This window comes from Catharus ustulatus, chromosome 4, assembly GCF_009819885.2.
Source record: "Catharus ustulatus isolate bCatUst1 chromosome 4, bCatUst1.pri.v2, whole genome shotgun sequence".
NCBI classification, from domain to species: domain Eukaryota; kingdom Metazoa; phylum Chordata; class Aves; order Passeriformes; family Turdidae; genus Catharus; species Catharus ustulatus.
In genome coordinates this window covers 70816844-70844074 of record NC_046224.1, presented here as the reverse complement: position 1 = coordinate 70844074, position 27231 = coordinate 70816844, and the positions used below count along the sequence as shown (strand labels likewise).

General features: G+C 41.5%; 1 protein-coding gene across 1 annotated transcript in view; it reads left to right on the top strand.

Annotated features, from left to right (window-relative positions):
• TMEM178B (transmembrane protein 178B) overlaps positions 1–27231 on the top strand; it is a 217044-nt gene that overhangs the window by 176980 nt on the left and 12833 nt on the right. Inside the window, exon 3 of the mRNA XM_033057334.2 lies at positions 9468–9605. Within this exon, the coding sequence (XP_032913225.1) occupies positions 9468–9605 (138 nt within the window). The remainder of the gene's footprint in view (positions 1–9467; positions 9606–27231) is intronic.

Genomic DNA, 27231 nt, shown 5'->3' with positions numbered 1-27231 from the left:
CCATGGCCATGGGTGATGTCTCCAGGACCAGGCAGGAGAGGCCCCTCACGGTCCTGACCCTGGACTGCCTCCTGCAGGCTCCAGCAGCCCTCCTGGAGAAAATCTGAGCTCAGAATCAGGGGTTTGGTCAATCAAGCAACCATCCCCCACCTCTTCCTTTTGCCAAGCAGAATTTTAATGTACTTAAAATTTCTCTTTTTAGCACACATAAAGGAAAAAAAGAAAAAAATTAATAATCATCTATAAGAGAAGTTCTTTTCAGACAAATGGGAAAGCATTCAATGCTGATATATATTTTTTCCCATATTTAAATGGTATCTATTTAAATGCAGATTTTCTGGTTTCATATGTGGAGCTTGGAAGAAACGCCTTTCAATTTAAATGTTAATAGAAGAGTAAACTTCAAAATCAAAATTTCTCCATAAAGGACAGGGTTTTTCACAGCTCTAAATGTCTTTCTCTACTTCTTCCCTCCTTCTCCTTCATCCTCCTTCCTTTCTTGCTACACCTCAGCCCATCCTCACTTGCATTAAATAGTCTTTTTATAAACCAGAATACTTCTTTCAGAGTTCCTGAATGAAAATGTTTAATGCTGGGATCTGTGGAATGAATGTGTTTGAGCAGAGTGCTGGGGCACTGATAAAGCAGAGATACCATCCCTCCACCCCCAGCCTTTATCATGCTGGCCATTTAACAAACGTGCTGCTCTGAATGCTTTGTGCTGGGATTATGCTCACGCTTGTGCAGTGGTTGGGGCAGGGGATGAAAAGGAAGGAAAACCTTTAGCATAATATTTTAGTTGCTCCTGATTGTGAGCAAGGCTTTGGTGCTGGGACAGGCAGCACAGAAGGGAAGTTTAATGCAGAGGGAAGAAGAAAAAACAAAGGTGCTGTTACCAGTCTCTCTTTCTGTATTACCCTCCTGCTTCTCCTCTGCTCCACTGCTGCACATCTCCATTTATTTTTGGGAGAAGCTTAGGGTAAATCTGCTTTTTACAAAAGACATTTAACACTGTCTGATACTGGAGTTCTACATACAACTGTGTTTTTTGCTTCTTGTCACACTCCATTTCTCATCCTTAAGCTTTTTTTCTGTAATTTTTCTCATCACTCTTCAATTATCTGTCTTTTTTGGTCTGCTCTTCTTTCCTCACCGAAAGAAAAAGGGAAGAAAAAAGTGGTTCTGGTTTTTCTTCTGCTTCCTTCTGGCCCTTATGAGCCTTATCCACCTTTGCAAGAAGTGGTTCAAGAGATAATAATTGAAGATTAAATCTTAATACAATTCCACGTGATTATGTAGATACTGTGATGGTGACCAGCATATAGAAAGCTGACTGTAACAGGGCAGAGCCAGCTTGCAGCAGAAGGACAATTCTGTAAACTAAATTATAATGTAACTAATATATAGAATAGGTTATAGAGCTTTGTTTGTCCAGATTATTTTCATACAAATGTTACTGTATATCATTATTGTCTGAGTGCCTATGTAGAAAAAGTGGTAAATTGGTTTCCATGCCCCCCCTGGGAGAGAGGAGAAAATCAGATTTTCAGAGGAAAGCTTTGGGGTTCTCAACCCTCCCACTGATTTCAGGGGAAGCAGAGCTCACTGGGCTCTTCACTGATGCTCAGTCCCTTGCCCCCAGGGTGTCTGTGGGTGCCTGGGACAGCCTGGCAGCAGGGCTCCCTGCTCTTCCCTGCTCTGCATTGCCCCCTGTGCCCTGTACCTTGTGGGGGCATAAATGGAGTGTTCAGTCTTAGTGGTGTCAGAGCAGCACTGAAAGCACTTTACAGTGAATGGAGTCACCTTTGCCCTGAACCCAGAGCCCATCAAAGATTTCTTCCAGACCACTGGAGAATGCAGGGAAACTTCCATTTACCAGCATAAAGAAGTGTGTATTACCTGACTTTTTTAAAAGTACAGGAAGGAAGAAAAATGAAAGCAGCACAGCTTTGATGTCATTAAGTCCCAAAGTCCTTCCTCATTGAAATTGAGCAGAAGCCATTTTATTTCATATGCCTCAGATTTTTCAACACCTTCATAATCCATGGAAGCTGTGTAATAAAAAACCTCTTAACTTGGTCACAACTGAGAAATGTTTGTTTTGTGTAGCCTCTCCTAGCAGGAGCAGGAAGGATTAAAGTTCTGAATATGAAGAAGAGTGGCCAAAATTGCAGGTGCCTCAGACTTCCCTGTTTCTGAGGAGGGATGAAAGGGTTGACGGGGCAAATTGCAAGTGTACTCTGCTGGGACCAAAACTTGGAAATATTCCTGGATGATCATATATTGCAGTGCTGAAATCACAGATAGTAAATCTGCAGAGAGAAAGACTTTCTAAGATCAGCTCTTGAACATCACTGAAGAAAAATTAATGATCAGCTTCAGGTACTTTCCAATAAAATCTCCTCACCAGAAGCAGAGAAGGAGAGGGAATGGTGTGGAATAGGTAAGGTAGAATGGGGTATGAGAGAGTAAAGCTGAGTTGAATGATGCTTTGGCATAGGCTCAGCTACTCTGGCCCACTAGATCAGGGATTGTAAGGGCAAAGTTTTTCTTTTCTTCCTACCCTGCAGTCACTCAGAGCTTAGTAGCAAAAGAGATAGCAAAAATATCCTTTTTCTTCTCTGGCCAACGTTTCTTTTTGAGTGTAAGGAAAGTGGGATTGGAGCAAAAGGTTTAACCCTTCTATGGGATGGTATTCACAGCCATCCTTCTCCCAGGACATAAGTCTTGCAGCTTCTACAGTGGAACTGCTTCAGATGTGTTAAATTCCTGCTGTACAAATGTCCCCTTTATGCACTGAACTCTCTAATATCCATTTCATAAAGTTTCTTGAAGAAATATCCATCTTTTCACTCTCATGAGACACTTCTTCCTCACCCTTTTCTGCCCTGTACTTATACAAGCCAAATTTCCTTCCTTCTCTAGTGCCTCCTTAAATCCCTCCCTTTACCATCTAGGGGTTTTCTTTTGCCTCTTCTCTGCTCTGCATGAGGGAAAGGCAAGAATAAAACCAGAACTTGTTATTTGAGCTCCAGATAGTGCTTTCAGCCACTGCAGAATTTCTTAGCCCCCTGTAATTTTCCCCAAATAGTGGAGTAATTGCTTTAACCAGTAACACCAGTATGTGACCTGGTCTGGGAGGTTCATTCACCTGACTGAAATTGTGGGATTTCTTATGAAGGAAGGCAGACTGAAGTGCCAGCAGTGCATAGTGGGCACCTTCTTTTTGTGATTGTTTCTGTTTAAATAATTGTAAGAACACTTAAGAAGTCTGATGGAGGAAATCCATATAGGTGACCTGTCCTGACAAGAATAAATCAATCTCATGATGTCCACTCTCCATACACCTCATCCTGAGGGACATGTTCACTAGCACAGACCACAGCCAGCTTGCAAAGCTTCCCATCAGCTTTTCCATGTAGGTGGGTTCAAACATTGCTGGCAATCACTTAACAATTTGTCACACAAATAACAATCTCTAGTCAATGCTAGGTGATGGGATTTTGGGGATTAGGAGAAATTATGCATGTGTCTTATAAAGGCCATGAGATATAAAAATAGAGCTGGTTTCCCTTCTGGAAAGAGCTGGTGAGGTTCTTCTGCCGTTCTTAGTCTCAGCTTTGAGAGAGTTGTGTTTTAGTGCGTGTTTGTGTCGTGTATTTCTGGGTCTCTCTGGTACAGATACTTACATGTAAATATAATCTGCTGTTACTTGGGTTGAAGTGGGTTGTACTCACTGAGATTGCATTAGAGTAATCTTGAAACTGGAGACTGGGATGCCGCATGATTCAGTGAAAGGCACTCAGAGATTTTAACAGTCTCAGGTAGACTAATACATATTTCTTTTCTTATCTCTTCATACCTGAAGCGCAAAGAAAAGATTAAAAACCCTCACCCTCTATTTGCCAACCTCATCCAAAATAACAGTTTTAAGCTCTGCAGAGAGAATAGTGAGAGCCAGAAGATGCCACTCAAAATCACTTGCATTAACACTCACTTGTTCATTGTATCTGGGAGCTGCTAGGGCTGGCATTCAATAAAAGACATGTCTGTTCAATTCTATCTTGCCCCCCCTGAAGTTTTGGGGTGAGATAAGAGAAGGGATTATGTCAGAGAAAGATACCTCTGTGCTGCTGATTCTTTATAAGAGAAGTAATTTAAACAAAGCTCAGTGAAATCTGGTAAATTTTGCTCTAGGGCTGTGTGCAGCTCTTGAACAATTTCCAATACATACATTTGTCTGGAAAAGGAAGAAGAAGGAGTGATTTTGACTCTTCTCAAATACAAATGTTCTCGATCCCTGGTAAAGACAAATCAGAGGGAATTTAGTACAGGAGGGTATAGATCACAGTGACCTGCAATGAAGGATTATGCTAAAGAATTTTGCCATCCCTGTCTATTTCTACTTGTGATGTTACTATATCCTGACATCTGTTCCTAGATGGGCACATTTGTCATTTACTTTTCCATTTTCCCATTTGGTGGGACACCTCAGGAAAGAAGTGTGTTATACCCAGAATGTTTTCTAAACTGTTCTAGATATTCTGGATACAGACTTCAGGGTTCTTAGTGCCTGCATACCTTCCATATTTAGGAGAAAGGGAGAGACACGTGTAGGATGGACTATGTGAAATACTATTTGCAGCAATATTGCACTTTCTGAGGGTCTGATAACAAGCACTGTAGTTTGATTTGCTAGCAAACACTTGAGAACAAGCAGTTCTGAAAGCAAAAGCAGTGCTGTGGGGTTCAAGGGCTGTCCAGAAATCCTGCTAATACAGATTTAATTATACACTCTCCAGAAACTTTTCATGTTGACTTTTCTTGACTTGGTTTCCCCATCTTTTAGAACAGTCTCATACAATCCTTCCTGTGTGTGTTTAAGGTAAGAAATTCTAGTTTTTTTGGAGGTACTGTTAAATTCTGTGGAAAGGAATATAGATATCAACAGGAAGACTGAGCCCTTGCTTTAGAAAGATGACTTGCAAGTTCAAGGAAGAGAATGGAAGACATGAGAAGTCAAAATGGCATATTGAAATTTTTAAAAAACAAAGCTGAATCAGAACATGTTATGTTTTCAGCTGCTGGGTGTGAAACTTCTTACACAATGTGATAACCAGCATGAATTACTTTATTGCTTGTAACAGATACAGATGGACAGATATCAGGGTGAAAGGAAGGGCAAACTGACAGAGAGAACCTTCCATCACATGTTGCTTGGAAATAAATGACTTTTAATCAGCTTTTCTGCCTTTCTTTATCTTCAGGAAGCCTGTAGAGTTAAGAAAACTAAAATGCTTTTGGGAAACTCATGTTGGTTTATGAGAATCTGTCTGTGTTTTAAGGATGTTGTCTAAAATACTCATGTTTCTCTTTTCATCATGATTCACAGAGCTTGTGGCTTTCAAATTTATCATTTCAGCTTCCTTCATGGGGCTTGGATTACTCCATTCTCTGTCCCTTCTTCAATGTTATCAGTCCAGAAGTTCGTAGTTTCCAACCTACATGAACATGATACCTGTATTCCTTGCTTGATTATCCACACTGCTTTAGAGTCTGGATTTAGTTCCCTGCCTTTTACATGCAGCAGCACCTGTAGGAGTGCTAGAAATGAAAAGAAGATATACACTCATAGCTTTTAGTCAAAGAAAAAAGGATGAAGGATGAAAGGATTAAAAAGAAAAAGGGATGAAGAAGGGGTTTCTAAAAAATGTGTGGAAAGATAATATTGCATTTTCACCCACAAGTGATGCTGGTATGTATGTCTACATAGTAAATCATTGAAACTGGTAGTCATACAGGCAAAACATTAAAAATCAACTTCTATATTATAGGTTATGGAACAAGCAATGTAATACATTCCTTCCTTTCACCTCGTAGCTACGTTTCTAAAGGTTTGCTTTGCTAGCTGGTGGAGAAGGGGAATTCAGTGTCCCTGCAATCTGTGCACTTTGTTCCAGTGTGAGGACTTGGGATGGGTACTCAGGAGAGGATCAGCTAAGCAATGCACTGGGATAGGTTTGTTTGCTGTTGCAGCTCCCATTTGGCTGTGTGAAATTCAACAATGCATTCTGCTGGCACAGTCACTCCTTCGGTTGATTGGTGTTGTCATGCCGTGACCCTGAGATCCTGTTACTCAGAGACGTTTTCAAAAAGAGAATGAATGTAGAGAACTATTAATTTTATAGTCTAAAAATAAATAAAAGCAATTTCAGAAAAATGAACCAAACCCAGAATGCTCTCAAACATCATAAAGGGGTGTTACATGACAGCATGACCCTTTTTACCTTTGCAGGATGCGTTCAGGAAGGGTCTTAACAGTGCCAATCAAACTCAGACAAAACCCCATCAATTTGTACTGATGAGCTATTGTTTATTTATATGTCATCTCTCCACCCTAAATTAGCAGAACGAATTTAGATACTGCCTCCAGCACACAATGCAAATCTTTGCTTTTCTTCTGTCCTTTCCATGTCAAGCACCACACCAACAAACAGTAATCATAAAACCCCCATTAATAGGGATTGAGTCTAGGCAATATGGGCTCCTATTCCTCTAAATAGCCTGAGGGTGATGATTCATTTACATCCATTAAGTACTTTTCCACAAAAGAATCACTTTGAATAGGCCTGACCCCAGCCAGCTTCCTGTGGGCACTGCCAAGTGAGGAGTGCCAGGAAAATGCTGTTGGACAAGTGCAGGCTGTTATTGAAACCAACTTTACAACCCCCTTTTCCCATCAGTGCTGCTTGCAAGGGCTCCCCTGAAGGGATGTTATGGTAGGACAAAAGCCAAATTGTTTTAAATAGAAAAGAAAGTTTATATTTTCTTTGTTTCAGAAAATCCCTAGTGGATGAACTTGTGAGGAGCAGATTTGCAACTGGCCTAAGCAGTGGCAATCTTTAACTAAGCTTACTGAATTTGTGAGAAATAAGAGCTCATGAAGAAGTTCAATTTGCATTTTGCTGTGTCAGAAAGGGAATTTCAGGCTCCATCAGCAAAAGAGGTTGAGGGAAGCAAATGTCAAAACTTGGCCTAGAAATCTTGGTCCTACTCCTTTAAGTCTTCTGTTTGATGGCAAAATTCCCACAGATTTTAGCAGGATAAACACCATTCCTTTGTTTGGCATACATGATGTGGGGGGGCTTGTTGTCCACTCTGGGGCCCATGAAAACTGTGTCCATCAGCCAAGCATTGGGGTAGATCTGAGGGGTTCTGGACTTCTTGCAGCTGAAGAAAGCTATTTAAGCTGAGCTCATTAAAAGCAGGTTGTTAGGGTATGTTTCCATTGGGACAGGCAAATGCTCTTACTTGGACTCAGCAGTCACAAGTTTAACTGCAAGGGGTTTGTAGGGCTGACACAAAGAGCTGTGCAGCACCTTGGAGAGATGTGCTATGCTGCTGTGGAAGACAACACAGAAAACAGCAAATATTTTATGTTTTCATTTTCAAATTGAGCCCAGGCCCTCATGGACTGAAAAAGTAGAAAGACATTTGGCCATCAAAGATGCTTACTAACACTTACTGCTTGTTTTGGACAGGACTCTGAGAAATTCCCAAGGAACACAGACATTGCCTGGGGGCAGGTACAAGTTTCTGCAGAAATGGTGTTTTTTTCCCTGGACTAGAGCTCCTTGAACATACTGAAATGTGGTGGGACAGTCACAAAACCCAAGATTAAAGTACTTTATTTTAAGATGTGCACCTTGTTAAAAGGGTCTGGTTACTGGTGGGCTGAAGACCTGGTTATCTTGATGTTGTCAGAGAGAGTCCTTGGAAAATCAGTGGCAATCTACAGGAAGGAGTTACAGCTTCAAGGGAGGGGTTGTGTTCTGCAACTTGATCTTGCACACAGGGTGCTAAAATGAACAGGGACCTGAGTAAACTGCCTTCAAGTCATTCTGTCCCAGCAAACCTACTGTGTGGACACTTAGCATCTTGGATATACTTTTATAAATTTCTGATGATGGTAATTTATCACTCTTCACAAAATTCATTGAATCTCTGCTGTGGGTATTGCTGGTCCTTTTATCCACTGTGGGGAAAGCATAAAAAATAACAGAAACTGAGAAATAGTCAAAGGTCAGCCAAAGAGAAAAGCTGCTACAGAGACTGGTGGATGATTCACATTTTCAAATCTTTCTCCTCTGTCATAAGCATTCTGTTTCTTGGGGAAAAAAAAAGTAAAATCATTGCTGTGCAAAAGAAACCAAAAAGGGTTTCAAGAAGGAAACAAATGTTTAGAGAGTTGACTTGGCTGGAATTTTCTCTGTACATATACTCTTGGCATATCAGCGCTTAAACTTTTATGCGTGCACAAAGTGGGGACGGGGAATAATCAAATGTTAGTGAAGATGCCCCCATCTGTTTCATTATCTGAGGGTGTGAAGATGCTCTTTAGCTCACATAGTCCTTGCTCTTTCAGTTGCCAGGTGGTCTCACTGCCCAGATTTCACATCCAAATCAACTGTGAAGGATTTTTTTTTTCCCAGTACATGCAGGAAGAGGGTTCCCAGCAGTCCCTTAGCCCCGTCCTTTTTGCAGAAGGCAAATATGCAACATAGCTGAGTCTTTATTTAAGGATTCCTATCATTAGGACTTGGGTTTATTTATGAAACAAATGCAGGTCAGTCCCTGTCACCCACATCAGATGTACTCAATCTCCACTTGAAGACCAAAAATGTTTTGCTCCAGTGCCCTGCCCTCCTCCTACTCTTAGTGCTCCCTGGACCAGTCGAAAACATCCGCACCAAAAATCATCTGGCAAGGTGACCATCTAGGTACAGGAGAGGACAGTGATGTATCCTCTGTCCCAGCTGTGTATCTGGAGTGCATTGGATGATGTCTGACCCCAGAGTATCCTCCAGGTGTGCCTCACTGTTGTGCAGGTACCACATTTCACTCCTGCCACCGCTGGATTCCACGGCCCGCCTTACACGTGGGAAGCTGTGCCCCAGAGGGGCTCAGTGACTTGCCCAAGATCACACAGAGGGTCAGAATTTAGGTGAATCCTCTGTCATGTCTGTGCTGGCTCAAAGTATAGAAACTGCTTTGCTGATCAGTTTGAGCAGGGACATCCTATGGATGCTGGGCAGTAATGGACAAAGCTGGGAAAGCAGGATGTAAACATGTTGTGCTAGTGCCCAGAGACTGGAGTTATTAGGCACAGCGTTGCACTGAGACCATTTTACAACTTCTAACTCCTGAGCAAGCTGTCACAAGTCACTTGAGTGCATCTGCACTGAGCTTCATTGTGTGGTAAGACAGTCACCTGCTCTCTCTTCCCCAGCCCAAGCTATGACTTAATTTATGGCTTGTCCTCACTCTTACTTAGATCATCCCACACCACCACACACTTAAGTCCTTGCAGATCAGTAGCATTTTGGATTAAGACTGTTCTGAAGCCCTGCTGATGGTGATTTGTCACTGTTCCCACTCATGTTGTTGTTCTGTCTTCCCTTCTGCAGATCTGCGCAGGATGACGGCTGGCTTCATGGGCATGGCTGTGGCCATCATCCTCTTTGGATGGATAATTGGCGTGCTGGGGTGCTGTTGGGATCGAGGCCTTATGCAGTATGTGGCAGGGCTTCTCTTCCTCATGGGAGGTAAGGATGGTGGTCTTTGAAGAAAATGCATTTTTCTTGTTGTTTTAGTTTTCCCTCTTTCCGCACGTCCCTCCTTTTCTAGGTCACTGAAAATGTGTTTTCAGAGTTGTTTTACTTGATCTGGACTTGGTTTCATTCTGAGCTCCTTCTGGTGCACATCAAGGATCACCCACCCATAGTTGCATATAATTTCCATCACAAAACTTGTCTGGAGTGTCTGTAACTCATGGTGGTGGAAGGGTAATTTGAGTTTTTAAATACAGTACTCCCTTGGTGGAAGTAATGCTGTCAGTAAGCTCAGTAACAAAAATCCAAAGATTATGCAGATGTTATTCCCACCACTATCCTATTTCACAATGGAATACTTTGATACCTAGAAACTGTGCTGAGAATTATAATCTATATTTATTTATTATTATTTATTATTTATTATATATTTATTACTCATCAGTTGTTCTTGAGTTGAATATAATCTTTCTTTGCTGTACCTATAAAGAGCATTCTCTTTTTCCTTTTCCCGCTCTGCATATACTTCCTTATAGACTTCTCTCTGTAAGAACAATTATCAATCCAACAGCCCTTTCTGCCACCTGTTCTTGTTTGTACTTGCCTTTCTCAAATATGGATGAGAAGGACCATTCCTTAACAAGGTCTAATCAATGCCTTGTATAAGTGGTGTGATGGTTTCCTTCCCCTGCTGGTAATTCCTTGCCTGAAGTATTTTGTATTTGCTTTTTTCATGCTGCATCACATTGGAGATGTGCCCACAGTCATCCTGCAGTTGGATGAGACAGGCAGGCCTTTCTCCACATTTGTACATTCCTGCTGATGCTCTCCCAGTTTACAGCAGAGGTTTTGTTTATTGTTCCCCAGGTACATGCCCTGACACTCCATGCTTTTGAACTTCTTCCCATTCCTACTACACCAGCCCTCAAGGTCATCCAACATTTCCCATGTAATGCCATCCAAATTTCTGTCAGCAGCAAATTTCAAGGCAAAGTTACTTGAAATGAAGGTTGTGAGAGTCAAGTCCCAAACACAGTGCTGGGTGAATGTCTAAGAGAACACCAGTACTGTTCTCTCTTTTCTCTGCTGGTGATTTTTGTTTAGCTGGGCTTTTGCCCTCCAGGCAGATCATCACTTCAGTGCATTTTATCATCTGTTTATCTGTACTGTGGTGTGACACAGATCAATGTGTGACATAGAGGAAAGATTCTTAGTCCCAGAAGAGGAGTTAAGTGCTGGAGTAACAAGAATTTATGTTCTAGTGATGTTGTGCTGGTGACATTAGGCACATCAGTTCTCTCTGTCCCCACAAACACATTTGAAATCTGCTAGGACCTTGTGCAAGCACACACTGGTCTTTGTGGAGATGTCTGTAAATGGTTTGTTGGTGTCAAAACATTATAGATGATGGCTTGCCAGATGAGTTTGGTGTTTCTTATTTATTGAAAAGCTTAGTTTGCACAGGGACCAGTTTGCTCTGATCTGCTCAGATATCTCATGATATTTAACTTACTACAGCACAACATTCAGATGAAAACATTTAGAGTATACTAAATAAATACAGAAAACTTAAATTTGTTAGAAAATAGCTATATCTTGTTTACTATTCAGAAATTATCATTACATATGAGTTAGTTTCCTGTGCAGACGCAGAGATTACCTTTTGGCTCAATGTTATTTGTGAGTGATTTGAAAGATGACTGATAAAGTTTTCAGGTGAAAAGAGATTGAGTTTGAACCATGTGTAGTGGAATAGGTGGCTCACAGCTTACAAAGCCACTCAGTGGAGACAGAGCCAAGGTCATGCACTTGGGAACAGGCTCAGTCATCCCCATGGAACCAGCCACTCCCTCAGAGAGCAGTGGCTCTGAAAAGGTCTCTGGGATCATGGGTGCTGGGAGCTCTCAGTGCAGTGCAGCTGCTAAATGTGTTATTTTTTTATGGAATGTGCAATGAGATCATGAGGTGGGGCTATCTCTGGGCTAAGCAAAACTCTGGACATCCTAATCAGGTGTCAACGCTAAAGGAGGATGTGGAAAGAATAGGAGAGGTTTGCAGAAGAGCTACAAAAATGACTTGTGGTTTGAAAAACAAGAAAAAGACAGCATGCCACAAAAAGCCAATTGCTTGAAACTGTTTAACAGAAGGTTTATAATTGACTTGAACACAGAGTGAAAGTACCTATGCAGTGAGAAGCCATCTGATAGTGGCATGCTATTTGCATAGACAAAATAATAACCAGATCCAGCAGTTGGAACCCAAAACTAATTGAAATGAGAGGCACCAGATTATTTTATCTGCCAAATTCTGTCAAGATGTGTAATATTATAAATGAAGATGTGCTGGGAGGAGATCAAACTTATTTTCTGCTTCAGTGCAGACACGTGAATCAGTATTACCCAAAGGTTACTCTCTTTCTTGTTTGGCACAAGTCAATAGCAACTGTTATACTGATTTCTTTTAACAGCAAATGGGCATAAAGTAACATCTACAAACTGAAGCAGTCAGTTAATAAAATACACAACTAGAGCCATCTAATCTAAAAGTCAGTAGCTATCAGTGTTTTCAGACTGTGTCGTGTTACACAGTCATTCCTTTTGCAGCCAATGAGTCTTAATTTAAACTTTTTATGGTTGGACAGTGTTTGAGTACAAAACTGTTGCTTTTGTCATGCCATAAATGCTGTCAACATATTACTGTACTGTTTCTTAAAAGTCATGGAGCCAGAGTACCTCTTAGTTTTGCCTAACTTTTTCTCAGGTCCTATAATGGGAAAACTGCTTTGTTCAATTGGTAGCCACAGAATCAGACTGAAATCTAACCTTCCCTTCCATTTCCAGCACCACTTGCCTTGGCTATGTCCGTAGCATTTGTTCCGATTTTTATTTCTAGACAAATAGCTCTTTTGCAATGCTTAAACATTGCTGGCTTAACATATTTATGGGGTTTGTCACTTATAGCCCACAGTTCTTTGAACAGGAAATCTCAACAGAGCACTAAGAAGTGTGCTATAATAATCTAATAAGACCAGACATGGCTTGCTTGGACCTCTGGTTCTTTATTACATTTACCAAACAGTCCTCTTGCTAACCCATGTGGCACTGCCTCGTAAGGACTTGCTTTACTTTGCTTGATCTAATTTCTCAAGCAAATTGCTGAAAAAAGTCATTTACGAAATGCAGGCCATTATTTGCTTTTTAGCTCATCCGGAATCCAGGACATGTAAACTGTGATTTAGAGTCTGTTTTACACTGCTATTCTGCATGTTTTGTAACAAGCTAAAAATTATTAATAATTCATCTTTTCTGTTTAGTCCAAATGTATCTGTATCAACAGCAATCACAGCTCCCTTACAGCTTCCACAGTTCTTTTCTATAATTTTTGGTATTTTTTGTACAATTTATACTTGGGTTCCTTATCTTGAACCACAGTATTTCCCTGACTACAGTAGGATATTTTTTTCAGTCCCTCATCTTCTACAGAGCCAGATGGATACTGTAAATTATGCTTAGGACTTTTTGTCTCATTTTGCTTGATGGTAATGTTGCACAGCCTCCTGTACCCAGAATGACACTATCTGTTGTCATTGCATTCCAGTATTGTCAGTATCATTTTACCCTGCAAGGTGGGAGAGTTTCCCTTTTTGAGAGTTTCTGTTTGGAATTGTGCTCTTAAACTTCACTGTGATTAGTTCATTTTATTCATCTTAGTTAAGACTGTTTAATTCTATTACAGAAGTGGGTCACACTCAAATGATACATGACTCCAAGCACATCCTCTTGCTGGTTCTTGTGTTTTCTCTTCATGCAAATTACTGAAAATCTGTGCACCAGTAAAAACTCCAACCAGTGATTTTTTTTTTTTTTTTTAATTTTTATAACAATTTCTGGGACCTTAGGAGCATCTGTAACACTATTTCCAAATGTCAGAGTCCTGTATCAAACGTGATGCTTTCATGCTCATGAAGTACTTAGTTTAACAGGAATTCAGTTAAACATCTACTTGAGGAAAAGCACGTGGCATATTTTATACATTGTGTTTTGATCAAAGCAAATTTATTTGCACCAAAACTATGCCTTTGCTTTTTCAAGTCTAGATGTGGCCACCTCACCAGTTCCCAGGAAGTGGTGCTCACATTTTCTAGCTTTAAGCAGTTCTTTTGAACGCATTAAAATCCTTGACTTGTTTGGGTTTATTATCATGGTAAACCTGTCAATTCTTTTGCTTGGTGTCTTCACTCTCTCAACAGCTAATTTAGCCAATATTGCCAAGGTCAAATGTCAGTTTTAGTTCCAGCTCCAAAGAGCTGAGATGCTACAAATTGGCAAACTGGTAATTCTACCAAGGCAAATTCTCCAGGAATCCCTTCTTTCAATTCTCCATCAAGTTGTTTGTGAATATTTCCTGTATCATGATCAGTGAACAAGTTGATCCATCTAACCCTAGGTTTTTCTAACTGCTCTCCAGCACATTCACCCATAGGATTTTCTTGTTTCAGTATCTCAGATCCTGCTGGCTTGCAGTCATGCAAACCCAACCTCAATTTTCTGTTACTGTGCTTCCTTTATAAAATCGTCTTTCAAAGACAATCTCTCATAGCCTGATGTTTTTCCCAGGTCAGCTGGTTTCAATCAGCTGTTTTGAAATATCATGTGGCTTGCATTATTTCTAATTTGAGGGCAGGGCTGACTTCCTACCTAAATGCTTTAAAGCCCTTTTTCTCCTCATCAGTGCCTGCTGTTGGGAAGGTGGGGTGGCTGCCTCCTGGTGGCATGGTGCAGAGTTTTGGCAGTGATTTCATCCTCCCCCTCCCTGCCTTGTGCACCTCCCTGCTGCACTGCTGTCTGTTGTCCCAGCTGGAAATACAAAATGGCACTTCCAATATCATGTTCTGGTACTCGTTTCAGCACACAATTATCCCTGGCCAAAGCTACATCACTTGCCTTTGTAAATGTATTAAAAGACTGACAAAGAAGGATGTTTTATCATCCTTATCAGAGCTCTGTCCTTCAGCTGCACATCCATGTATTTTCCTTTTGTAAGTCTGTAATTTGTACTGAGAACACATTTCAGTGAAATAGTTAGGGGTTTTACTTCATGCCTAACAAGGCAGCCCTTCAGGGAGAGACTTTTGCGTTGTCTTATTTTGTTCCAAATTTACTGCAAATGAATGCAATAAATCATCTCTGCACTTGTTTACTGTTTTACCTGTTCTCTTCACTCTTATCAGGTTTCTGCCAGTTTTGTCTTGTGACATACACTTGAGGATGACTTTAGGGTTTTTTCTCTATTTACTAACAATTTCCTCAGAGAAGCATGTAATTTTACTAGCCTTGCAAATATTCATTATTCTTTGCAAAGTCAAGTGAGTTTCTTGCTGTAGCCTTATTTTGAGCCAATTAGAAATTTTACCATTAATAATTCAGTCTCTAATTAGTCTATTTGGAAATTATTCCAGCTGTTAAATGCCCTCATATGTGATTTAGCTTCACCATGTAGATCTGTAATAAAATGATCTCATATAGCAGCTCATTTCTTGTCTTTGCCTAGTGATATTTTTGCATGAGGTACCGGGCTTGGAGCTTTGCTTGGGAGTCTGAAACTTCCTTTTCTACTGGTGCTGAAAGGCCTGGAAGTCATGCTGTAAATGTAGTAGTATGGAGTTCTTCTGGCCCGATTTTTTGTTCCAAACATTTCAAAAACATTGGGAATTTCTTTCATCCTCTCCTCCTCCCTCCTTGCCAGTGATGATCTGCCAGTCTGAGGGTTCCAAGTGCCATTTGCCAATTCCACTTTTGCCACTGATTTGGGTTTCTTCTGACCCCCTCTAAGAGTGCTGCAGAGACATTATTCTTTGTAGCATGTCCATACTCAGAGGACCTAGGTCAGGGTTAGAAAAGCTTCAGATCTTTCCTACAGCAGAGGTGATCACTTATTCTTTCCAATTCTGGCTGCTGCAGTATAGATAAGCAGGCAGGAAAGATGTGTGAGAGGGAATAAAAAATTAAGTTATGCAGGTGTGTTGGCATAATGTAATGCTCTATTTCAGACATGCAAGAGAGAATGTTTAATAGAGAAATAAAGAAAAACCCACTTATGTATGTTATAAGTGTGGGGTTTTTTTCAGTTTTAAACTAGGGAGAAATAACTTTTAATAAGTAATTTCCAGCCTTCTCAGAAATACTTCCAAAATATTTATTTCCTCAGTCCGGGGTGAGGCAACAAAATGCTTTATTATTGTCCTAGTTTGGAAGACAGGTGTCTGCTGAGAAAGGCAGGAACTTCTCTTTGAAATGGAGAATGTAAAACCCCTCCCTCCAAATTATTATAATTTTGAAATCAAGGGGCTTTCAGGCAAAGATATGGGAATTAGGAATAACAGTTCTTTTCTAGGGAAATTAAAATAGAAATACAGTACTACAAAGAAACAAACCCCAAGCCCTGACAAAGTCAGAGTACAACCTGACACCCCGTCAGGCAGGGTGTTGGTAGCAGTCCCATTAAATGGTGGCTGCATCCTCCTGCAGTGACAGATGTGATTCAGTTGGAGCAGTGCTCCTGTACAAGGTGCAGTTTCCCTCTAAAGGTCCAGTGGTGATGTGGAGAAATCCGGTTTTCCTCTGGAGTCCAGTGGAGAAAGGGGCTCCCTTAGTGTCCCAAAACCTCTGTTTTTATCTTGGTGAGAAATGTTGGGCTCTTCCCCCTGGCTGGAGCAACCTCCAATGGGATGCAGTAATTTTATCAGTCCCACAGTGGGACTCAATGGCCATGAGCAGAAAATGACTGGCTGGAGGAAGGATGGGTTGTGAAAAGATAAAGAACAATGCCCTGCCTGGTTTCAATGGATGGCCCATTAGCAGAATATCTCCCACAAAGATAAGGATCACTGCCCCCACCCTCAACAGGTGGTGATAGAATAGATACCTTTTATCACATCCTGTATTGTAACCCCAGACAATTAGACTCACAGCCAGAGGATGGACTGGCCATTCAGATTGGGTCACTTCTCATGGCCCAGCCTTGTCTTCCAAGCCCAAGAGCCTCTGTGCTGTGCTTCCTCCCCCTGAGCTGTGCATATGTGAGGAGATGACAGCAGAGGCATCTGTGTGTTTGCAGCCATGGATCCTTACCAGTTGTTGAGTCATTTGAGTCTCAAATTTAACTCACTGTACTTTGAAAATAGCACGTAACGGTAGAAAATGAGAGTGTTTATTCTATACAACTGTGGTCCTGCTGTCTCAAAATAATCATTCCACTGCTGAATAATTTAACAAAAATGGAGCAATTTAATGCAGCAAGTGTGAGGCAAAAGCTCTGTGACTGACATCTCCTAGGCAGTTATGAAGTACCTTCATAGTAGCTGCCAAGAGGAAGCAAAGAGAAAGATAAACAAAAGGAGAAAGTAAGAACCATTCTTTGGAATTCCTTGGAAAATATGACAGGTCCTACAGGGCACCTAGGATTTCTATTTTTCATTAATAATCAAGGTCTCTACCCATTCTTCAAAATGTTTACTTGTGGTGACATGATCGATCACAACACTGAATATGGAAGGTATTTCCTGTGATCATGCAACATTATTCTTTGAAAGGTCAGTTTCTTGTGCTTCTTCCAAAAAAAAGGGAATGGTTTTAGAAAGTTTACATCAATTATTTTTTCCCTATGGAAAGGCAAGTGTAAACACACATGTGTATGCAGACAGATCTTAAACAGCAGCATGTGATCTTTAGAAGAAAAACCAGGATCCACAGTAAGTTACTGGGATGTGAACCGTGAAGCTGAAGACAGTTTTCACAAAGGCATAAAACCTTTGGCCACTTTGAGGAGTATTTATAATTCAAAAAAAGATGGAAGACTGGAAAAAAATGAGATACCAATCATGCTTTATTCTTCTGGGAATAAGTAAATAAATTAATGATGACTGCAGAGGAGCTTAAAAATAGGCAAGACTCTCTATAGACCACTGTGAGAACTTATTTATGTGGATTGACCTCCAGATGGAGACAAAGGCTGATTTGTATACAGAGATACCATAAATGGGTTATGAAAGTCTTTGAGACCACCTCAGCACATCAAAATGATTCCCCCTCTGCCATGCCTCCCCCACCACACACGTGAACACTCTGACTCCTGCTTGTGCTTTTGGTTAAATTTTGCATTATGCTCTGAAGTGATTTAAGGCTTGAAACTGGAACAAGCTGGAGTTAATGTACAGCATTAATAGGCTTTAAATGTTTAAACCTCTCAAAGGCTCTTGATTGTTTAAAACCCTCACACACAAGACAAGGGTGTTGTGGAAGGCAGAAAAGGAGCTGGTGAGGGTCTTTTTGGACCTGTAAGTAGAAGCAGAGCTCAGAGCAGTCACACAGGCTTTGTGCCCATCAGGAATGTGACAAGGTCAAGAGCATTCATATTCAGTAAATAAGACTCAACCTGTTTCTAAAAATGTTCTTTTTCATCAGGATTTGTCCCTCTTTATGGGGAGTGGACAAGGAAATTGGGGTTCTTAACTGTGGAGAAAAGCAGGTTCAGGGGAGACTTTATTCCTTTTTACAACTGTCTGACAGGAAATTGTAGCTATGAAGGGGTTGGTCTCTTCTCCAATTAACAAATCATACAACAAGAGGAAATGGCCTCAAATCGTACCAGGGAAGCTTTAGATTGGATAACAGGAAAATCCTCTGCACCAAAAGGATGGTCAAGCATTGGAACAGGCTGCCCAGACGAGGGGTCACCATCCCTGGAGGCATTCAAGAGATGTGTGGATGGGGCACTTAGGAATGTGGTTCAGTGGTGGATCTGGCGGTGCTGGGAAACAGTTGGACTTAATGACCCTAGAGATCTTCTCCAATCGAAGCAATTCTATGATTCCTTTAGAACACCTCTCCCTGTGGTGTCCCTCATAGACCTGGTTGAAGGTCATGTTCCTTGGTCTCATTTTAGCCAGGTTTCTGGAGTCTGAAATGTGACTTTTCTTTCTTTATGTCTTTCAAAACTAGGATAACGATAGATGCATGTCCAGACATTTCTGTATGGATACAGTTCACTGCACATACACGTCCTGATGTGGAGTAGGACTGGAAGTGCTCCTTCATCCAGACCAGTGAGCCATTTATTATCAACCTTTAGCAACTGTTATCACTTGCCTTTTGAATGCTATCTAATTTCCTATTTTCACTCCAAAAATAAATATTTAGGAAATCAGCCAGGCAGACATCTATCCCCTTTGCCATCTTTTGGGGTTAATATAATGCCAAGATGGCCTGTTAAGCATTTCCCAGCTAGAAAGAAGTTTCTCAGCTTAAAAGGCAGAAGTGGGGGTCTGTGTTACATCTTCACTTCTAGTACTGCTCTCTGGTGCACCTACAACACATTTTGCATTTATTTATTTATGCTGGCACTGATTTTGAAAAGGAAATAGGAGACTCTCTAGAAATAGGAAAGATCACCCACTTTCACAATACAGACATCTGTGTGTCACTGCATATCAGCAACTGAAATATTCTTTTATAATTTCATGTTATAATATTCCTCAAGGGGAATCATAACTCCCGTTTGCAGCATAAGTTCAAATGCAGAGTTATATATTTTGTCTCATAGAATATTATTTTCACTATATGCTATTTTTTTCAGTACCTTGGGAATATATCTGATTATCTAGGTGAATACTGGCCCACCTGGCATTGAAATGTTGAGACCTAAGAGTTAACATCACCTTAAGAAAACAGGGTGGGATATAGATGTGTTTTTTGCAAGTCAATCACACAACTGTACTGCAGAGTGTAATAATTTAGAAGTATTGTTCTTTGGGGCTTTTTTCCCCCTGGAAGGAAAGGCTCAACAAGAGAATTCATTGTCAACTCCATAGCATTTGATCTCCATGGAAACATTATCAGCTGACTTCAAAGCCAACCTTCAAATGTGTTGTGGGTTGGTTTTTTTTCCTGTGGCTTATTTCTGATGCTCCTAGATGTGCACTTGCAGGCTGTGGGGGAAGAAATACCAACACATATCCACCAGCATTGTACCTGATCATGGGAGGGCACTGACACTTAGGAGAAAAAGAGAAAAAGCTTCTTTAATGAGGTGCAGAGATCTAATAGTCTGGAGCAAAAGACAGGGCAAGCAGTGTATGCACACCTCTAAACTCATTGTTTTTCTATCCTAGCTCAAATCTGTCTCCCTGAACTTGGTGTGCAGTAAATTAAGGAGTCAGCTCTGTCTGGCTTTTCATCAAGAAGAACTGTTCATACTCCTCTGTGTGCTCATTTTAAGTCAGCTATACTGATTTGTAATTTCTCCCTCACCAGGATGGGAGGTACTGGCAGAAGCATCAGTACCTTCTAGAGTTACCAAAACAGACAACTTAGCGTAACCCATGAAGGGCATGCCATCAAGTTGCTTCTCAGGGATGTCAGTAAGTCTTTATGGGGCTGACAGAAGGTTAAAAAAGTGGAAATAAAGCAGAGGAGACAGGTTCTGTAGAAATACAAAAGACTTTCCCACCCACAGCCCTGGAAAACAAGTTCTGTGTGTTTTAAAATTCAGTGGTTGTCCCATATCCTTCAGTAATGTCACTAGGTCTTTGATCTGTTGCTGGCTTCTGAATTCCAATGGCAAGATATACCAAAGACAATGAAAACAAAACTGGCATTTATTGTTGGTATTCTTAAAAGGAAATTTTGCCGAGTTGTTCGCATGCCTGGCGTAAAAGAGGAAAAAATTGCTCATGCAACAGAAGGAAGATTAACACTGGCATGATTTGCTAGACAGAAAGAAAACCTTACAGAGGGAATGGGGAGGAGATTTCTGTGTGTGGAAGATCTTTTTGTTTGTTAAATGCAGAGGCTGAAGCAAGGTTTAGATTCACTTTCTTGGCTTCTCAGGTTGTCAGCTTAGAAAACAACATTCCCCTTGGGCAAATCACTGCCACACTCGCTTGGTCGAATCTGCCTGGACAGAGTCCAACTGGACACTGGAAACTGCATTTTAAAAAGCAACTGGACTTGGAAAAAACTATAAATGTGTAGTGCCTCGTTTCTGCCCAACCTGGCTCTTCCAGGGCATACAGAGATCAGTCATGGCAATGTCCCTGTGTGGGCTACAGAGAATGAGCAGGTATTTCCTCTGCAACAGGAAAGGAGATTTCAGCATGATCCTTTAGGGCTGTACAGGATCAGTCTAGTTGGTTGCCTGCAAGCATTTATGTGGATTATGTAAACTTCATAGGGGTGTCCTGCACTAAGTGGTTCTTGTTGACCAGACAAAATTGCATCTTATTTTGATTTCTGACTATTCTATCTCAGTAACTGTATCAGCGCGTATAGAAAAGATTTTACTGTTCCTAATGGGTCAACTCAGGGAACCAGCAATAGAGACCAGAGTCTTTTGCAGTAAAGATCCTGAAAGTGGTAGAAGCGAAGAGTCCTTTGGTCACTTGACAAAAATGAATTGATAGGCTTTTCTCCAGCACCTAAAGGGAGAAATATTCTAATCAGGCAGCTGCCACCATCACCCCAAACTCCCAATGGCTTTTTTAGTGCTGCTTTCAGCAAACAAAAGGATTAAAAAGGCGTGTGACTAACTATCCTTTTAGACCTGAAAGTATTCCCTCTGGAAGTATTTATGGTGGCACACAGCAGGCAATATGGAGGAAGGCTGCATTGAATTTCCTTGTGCTGTACCTGTTCTCCAGTCTCACTTGTCCTGAAGAACATCTATCAGTAGACTTTTCAGCAATTTAGGATTTCCTACTAAAGAAAGATTACATTAATCCTCTGAGGCTTCTTCTGAGAGATGTCCAATTTTTTTGACTGGAAGAAAACAGTCTTACGTACTTAGAGGTGTAATCACTTCATCACTAAAAAAACAGATGTGATGGGGAGCACAGGTTCCTCATGCTACAGAACATGTCCTGTGACAAGGCAAACCCAACCTGACTCCACAAATTTCCCTTCAGCTCTGACAAATGCCTAGGGTGGGAAGCACCTGCCTGAGGTATAACTGGATACTAAACTTCTGTGTCATCATCTGAGGTAATTCTGAGGTGTGATGGTGTCACTTGAGTTTGTTCAGACCTCCAGTGCCTCCTTCTGTTTAATCTTTTGGCCTCTGCCTGGGTCATGCTGTGAGCTCCACACTGCAGCAGATGAAAGAACCTGCCAGAAGCCTCTGTATGTTGCCAAGTATGGTGTTTGCCAGCACATGGATGGGATAATTTTTCTAATTTTGGATTAGATTTTTTTCTTCATTTTGACACTGAGGTCCTTTCCTTTCTGCTCCACTAAAACTCAGAATCATGCCACAGTACTACAAGTGGCACAATTTTTACTGTCTCCTGTGTTGTGGCTGCAAGTTCACGACCCATTATGTTTGCTTAATGGCTGTAATCAACCCACTTTATTATTGCTAGGTTATTTTGGTTGGGTCATAGGAATCACCATTGCTGAAGTACTCAGTTTATTCACTCAGTCTCTGATCTGAAAGCTTTCTTCTCTCCCTAGTCCATCAAACCATTGTGCCTTTAGCTAAGCAGTGTTACTTCTGCCTCCCATGCCAGCTCACAGCTTCAGAGAGTGCTTGCTCATCGCTGTAGTGCACAGACTGTGGCTGTGCACAGCATGGCCACCCACTCCCTGTGCAGCCCATGCCCCCAGGGACATGGAGATGTCACCATGAGCAAATCTGCAGTGTGAAATATGGACTGACACTTATGTCAGCAGAGCAAACTGGAGTTCAGCCCTCAGCTGCTGTAACATTGCTCCTGTATATGAAATGCTGATTTACACAAGCTTAAGCACTAAGCATTTGGGGTTGTGGCTGAGGACACATAATCCTCTGGTGCCATAAGGCATCACAGCTTGGGCAGGCTCACAGCTGTGGTGTGCACTGGGCACCTCTGGCACCTTGTGAGGCAGGAGGACAAAGGCCAAATGCAAACCACATTCTCAGAGTGGTTATAATGCAGTATCACAACAGACCCTGCAGTTTATCTAAGGTCCATGGAATAAGATAAAAATGCATTATGTCCCAACCCAGGTGGGGATGTAATCTCACAAGGACACTGCACTAAATCTCCATCACCCAGTCAGATTTATCATTCCATCTCTGCTTTTTTCATAAGGGCAATTTTCCAGTAAACCCTTCGCTCTTCTGCAGCCTATCAGTGATGCTGCAAGCTGCTGCTGCTGCTGGAACAGTACATAATTAAGCAATAATTTATATTCTAAGCGTGTATGCACAGACCAATAAAGTGTTCTCAAGAACTGCATGCTGCTGAGGCGTTTAATCCATGCACAGAAGGAGTTTACTGCAAAGCTGCTCCCTCCCTCCAAAAGGCTTTTGTCATCACTGTGCTGGGAGGGAATTTGCTGTATTCTTTAATAATTTCATATGACTGGGATATAATTTAAATAGTTAACGCTGCACACTCCACTTCAGGATCAGACGTAATTTTATTTGTTTGTTTGATGTACCTTGAAAATAGTAAAAGCTAGTAGGGCAGAGAGAAAGTAAAGATAATGTTTCACTTGTGAGATTTTTTTTCTCCCATAGCCCTGTAATAAAAGAAAGTGATGATAATTAAGTAAACAGCTCTCCTTTCAAAGACATTAGTGGCCACAAGAAGCTACTAGAAATACTTTAAAAGGCAGAGATTTACATTTATTTGAAAACTCCATGGTTTCTAAGGACATCTTAAAATCCATACCTTTGCTGTTCTCTTTTTATCTACTAATTTATAAGTAATACTTGACATTTTTATGTGTTTTAAAAAATAACAGAAGGCAAGAAGAAACAGTTTTTGGGGTTGTTTACTTTGTACATCTGACAGCACAGTTTGTGAGTCATTTCTATCTGTTGGGGGGGTAAGGGAGGGAATGATCATTCTGTCAGCTGAGAAGGAAGTGATTTCCAAATCATGAGACAAATTATATGTAAGAGGAAGGTCTCAGAGATGGACTTGGTGCCCTGATCATTTTAATTACTGGTTTTTTGGATTTCCCATGACTTCAAATTTGTGGTGTCTCCTTCAGGTTCCAGTCAGACACCTCATCCCAAATAATAAGGACGAGGATGTTTAGATGAAGCTCCCACCAGCAGGGTCTGTTTGTGCCCTAGAACCACAGACGTTCCCCTTCATCTGCAGTGCATCTAGGAAAGGCACCAGGTCTTGTCACAAAACACCGCAGACCCTGGGAAATCCCTCAAGCTCTATTACTCTGGAAGTCCAGCCAGGTCTGTGGGTGAAGGACGTGGCTTCTGACATGGCTCAAGGGGATACTAGCATCAGGGAAAATTCAAACAGATTTGCTATGGATGATTTGAGCCTGTTTGTGTTTAAATCAGTTCACTCACAAGCGGTTTTGGTCTCCCCTGGAGGTGAGATTTAAAAACTGTAGAGACATTGCAGACCCACAGCTGGGCTGATTGGAAAGAAAGGGACATTTACAAAAAAGAAAAAATTAATTCCTTGCAGCAGAGGCCCATGGCACTGCTTGATGTAATCATGCTTGAAAACAGCTACAGCAAAAGGCTCTGACTCATAATCCACATGGTATTAAGCTTTGACCAACACTGATATTACCTTTCCCTGCCATCCCTCTTCAGCAAGAATGGTAGGACCCCAAACTTATATACATATATAACAAATAAGTTCATCTCTGTCCTAAAAAACCTTCTAATTGAAATGAAAGGGACATATAAGAAAGACAAGCACAAGATCACCAAGAAGTATTTAATAGTTCAGATTCTCAAACCACTGATGATCATCAGCCCATTAGCAGGACAGGCACTGTCAGAACCAGACCAAGATGAAAGGAGGCTACCTGACAGGGAGTCCAGGGAGTCAGGATGGAGGTTTGACTACATGTCAAACAGCAGCTTCTGTGGCACAGACACAGCTTCACATGAAATTTCATCTCTCACCTGACTGAAGCATTTTGCAGTGACATGTGAATTACCTGTCAGAAATCCCACTGTTGCCTTGTCTCGTTCATTAGGTTACACTTAGGAGGATAATGTGTAAATCCCAGCACAAAGAACTTTGCAAGTTCTGCTCCCCCCAGCTGCTGGAGGAGATGGCCTTTATCTCCCTGTGCAGCTCCTGTACCAGAGAGCTCTTATTGCCACCTGTCATTCACATTTTGTGCATCAGGGCATGGCTGGACCACCAGCCTTCAGGTCTGGTCATCTGCTTGGACCAGCTATGGGGAGTGTTTTTCACAAAGAAATTAAAGTTTGTATCAATGCAGTTTCTAGGGAATCTGGGGCATTAGTGCACATGTAGGGGGATACCTCACTGACAGCAAAACCTTGAGAGGAAGCTGCATAAGATTTCAGTTTGATTTCTCGGGAGAAAAATGCTCATAGGGTTGGAAATGTTCATGACTTCCTGCAGTCCTGCAGCCTCTGCCTGTAGTGCAGAGTGTTATGGGCAGGAGCCACAACCTCCCTCCTCCTGCCACCTCAGCTCATGTCTTACCTGGACTAGCAGAGGTTTCATTTCCAGAGGTAAGATCAGGTTCTGCATCCCTTTTATCCATTACTCTTTCACTACAATAGCCAACAATTGTGGAATTTGCAAGGATGTTCTTTTTTTGTTATGAGGTAGGAACCTTACTCAGTTTTCATCAGTAGCCTTCCTGGTGAGAAGCCAGACCAACCATAGGTGGGAACTTCCTTGCTTGGCTGAACACAAGCAATATCTAGGACTCATAAAACAGCCATAAAGATTTTTCTAGGAGGCATAGAATGGCATTTTTTTGTGTCTGCAATGAGCAGTGCTAGAGAGACAGATAACTCTGTCTTGTACCCTGCAGAAGCACATGGCAATGACAGGCTGAGGATTGTACCCTGCACTCTGTGACATTGTACATGGCAGTCATTATTTGTCATCATGGGTTAGCACATTCTCCAGAAAGGGAAAAAGCTTTTTTAGAGAAGTCTCATGTTTGTGATTTGCTTAGTTCTCTAGTGTTGTTACTTGCTCTTCTTTGTTGTTCCTTTGTTAAGGGGCAGAATATCCTCAGCAAGGTGGAGTGCCAATATATTGGGCACTGTTCAAATACAAAGAGTAAGCAACATTCATTGCATTGAAGAGCTTGTGATCAAAACAGCCAAGACAAAGCCTGAAAGCACAGGGAGTATTTGAAATCCAAAGTTATTTCCTTCCCTTTTGTACTTAGCAAATGCAGCTTCAGTCTGGCCACGCAGATTTTTCCCACCCACCTCTCTTAGAATCTTGTATTTTGAGAGAGCTGAAATTACCATGTTCTTACTAGCAAAGAAAGGCTTTCCTTGTCATTTTCTAACCACAACCATTAGAAATGAGCCACAGAGCTCAATTCAGAGCACAGTGCTTCATTTTTTTCCCTGATCCCACAATGTGCCAGTCATTCTGACATAGAACACAGGGAACAACCGCATTCTTGTCAAACTTCTTCACATTATTGAATAACCTAAGTAACATAGTAAAACATGGAAAGAACATATAGTTTCTAATCAAAAAACCTGATTTTTACTAATGAATTGTGGGAGGGAGATCTCCCCTTTTATCCTACTCTGTGCTTTGAAGTAGTATAGAACATCTTCAAAGACAGCTCCAGAGCCTGGGATCTCATGAGGCTTTTGCAAGAATCCAGATCACTGATTGCAGACTGATGGGTGCTGGTGGGAGGCTGTTTTGAATGAAATAGGCATAGTACCTCCTGCAGCAGCTCACTGGTACCCAGTGGCACTCCCAAAAAATGAGTATTCAGGAATATCCTGGGACATCTGGCAGCTGTAGATGGCATTAGGGGAGCATCTGACCTTTACAGCAGAGACTATCTGCAAGTGACATTCCAAAATACAGTGGAGAAAGGAGATACAGACACAGCAGTGAGCAGAAGAGGGAACAGAAGGAGAACCATGACAGTGATGTCACAGCAGGTTCATGATAGAGATCTGCCTGTATCGATGCCTATGTGATGTTCCTACTAAGTAAAGGAGGTGGGTGTAGTGGAAAGTCCACACATTTTGGTGATGTGTGTATGTTCCTGCAAATGCTCCCAGTTTCTGAACCAAATTCCATGTGAATTCACCAAATAGTGTCACATTCATTTATTCAATACAACTGCAACTAAAAAGATCAAAGTAGCGGAGAAACAACATCAAAAGTGTTGCAGAAAAGAAGCAGAACCAGGGGCAGAAAGGAGTAGAAGGAAGCAAGGAAACCAGGATCTTTCCATGAAACTAGGCTGACTGTGACTGCTTTGGAAGGTTGTGCTGCTTTAGGGATGGGAACAGGAAGAAGAGATTCCTCCCCAGCAGCTGTAAGTGAACAGGTACAGGATGTGCAGTGCAGCACACGTCACACATTTCTGATCCATGCATGAGCAGAGGGAGGACACACAGCACTGACCATGTGTGTCCTGTAGCACCAGTCCTGCAGGCTGCCTTCTGTGCCCAGGGCTCTCCAGGCATTCAGAGAGGCCCACAAAGGGAGGAATTAGAGAGGAAAAATGAAGTGCCGACTTCATGCTGGCTTGAGTCGTTACCTCTCGTACCTCTTCATTATTTGGTGTGTGGGTGGCAATTGTGACATTTCAGGAGCTCAGAGTTTAGCTTTGATGAAGCTGGA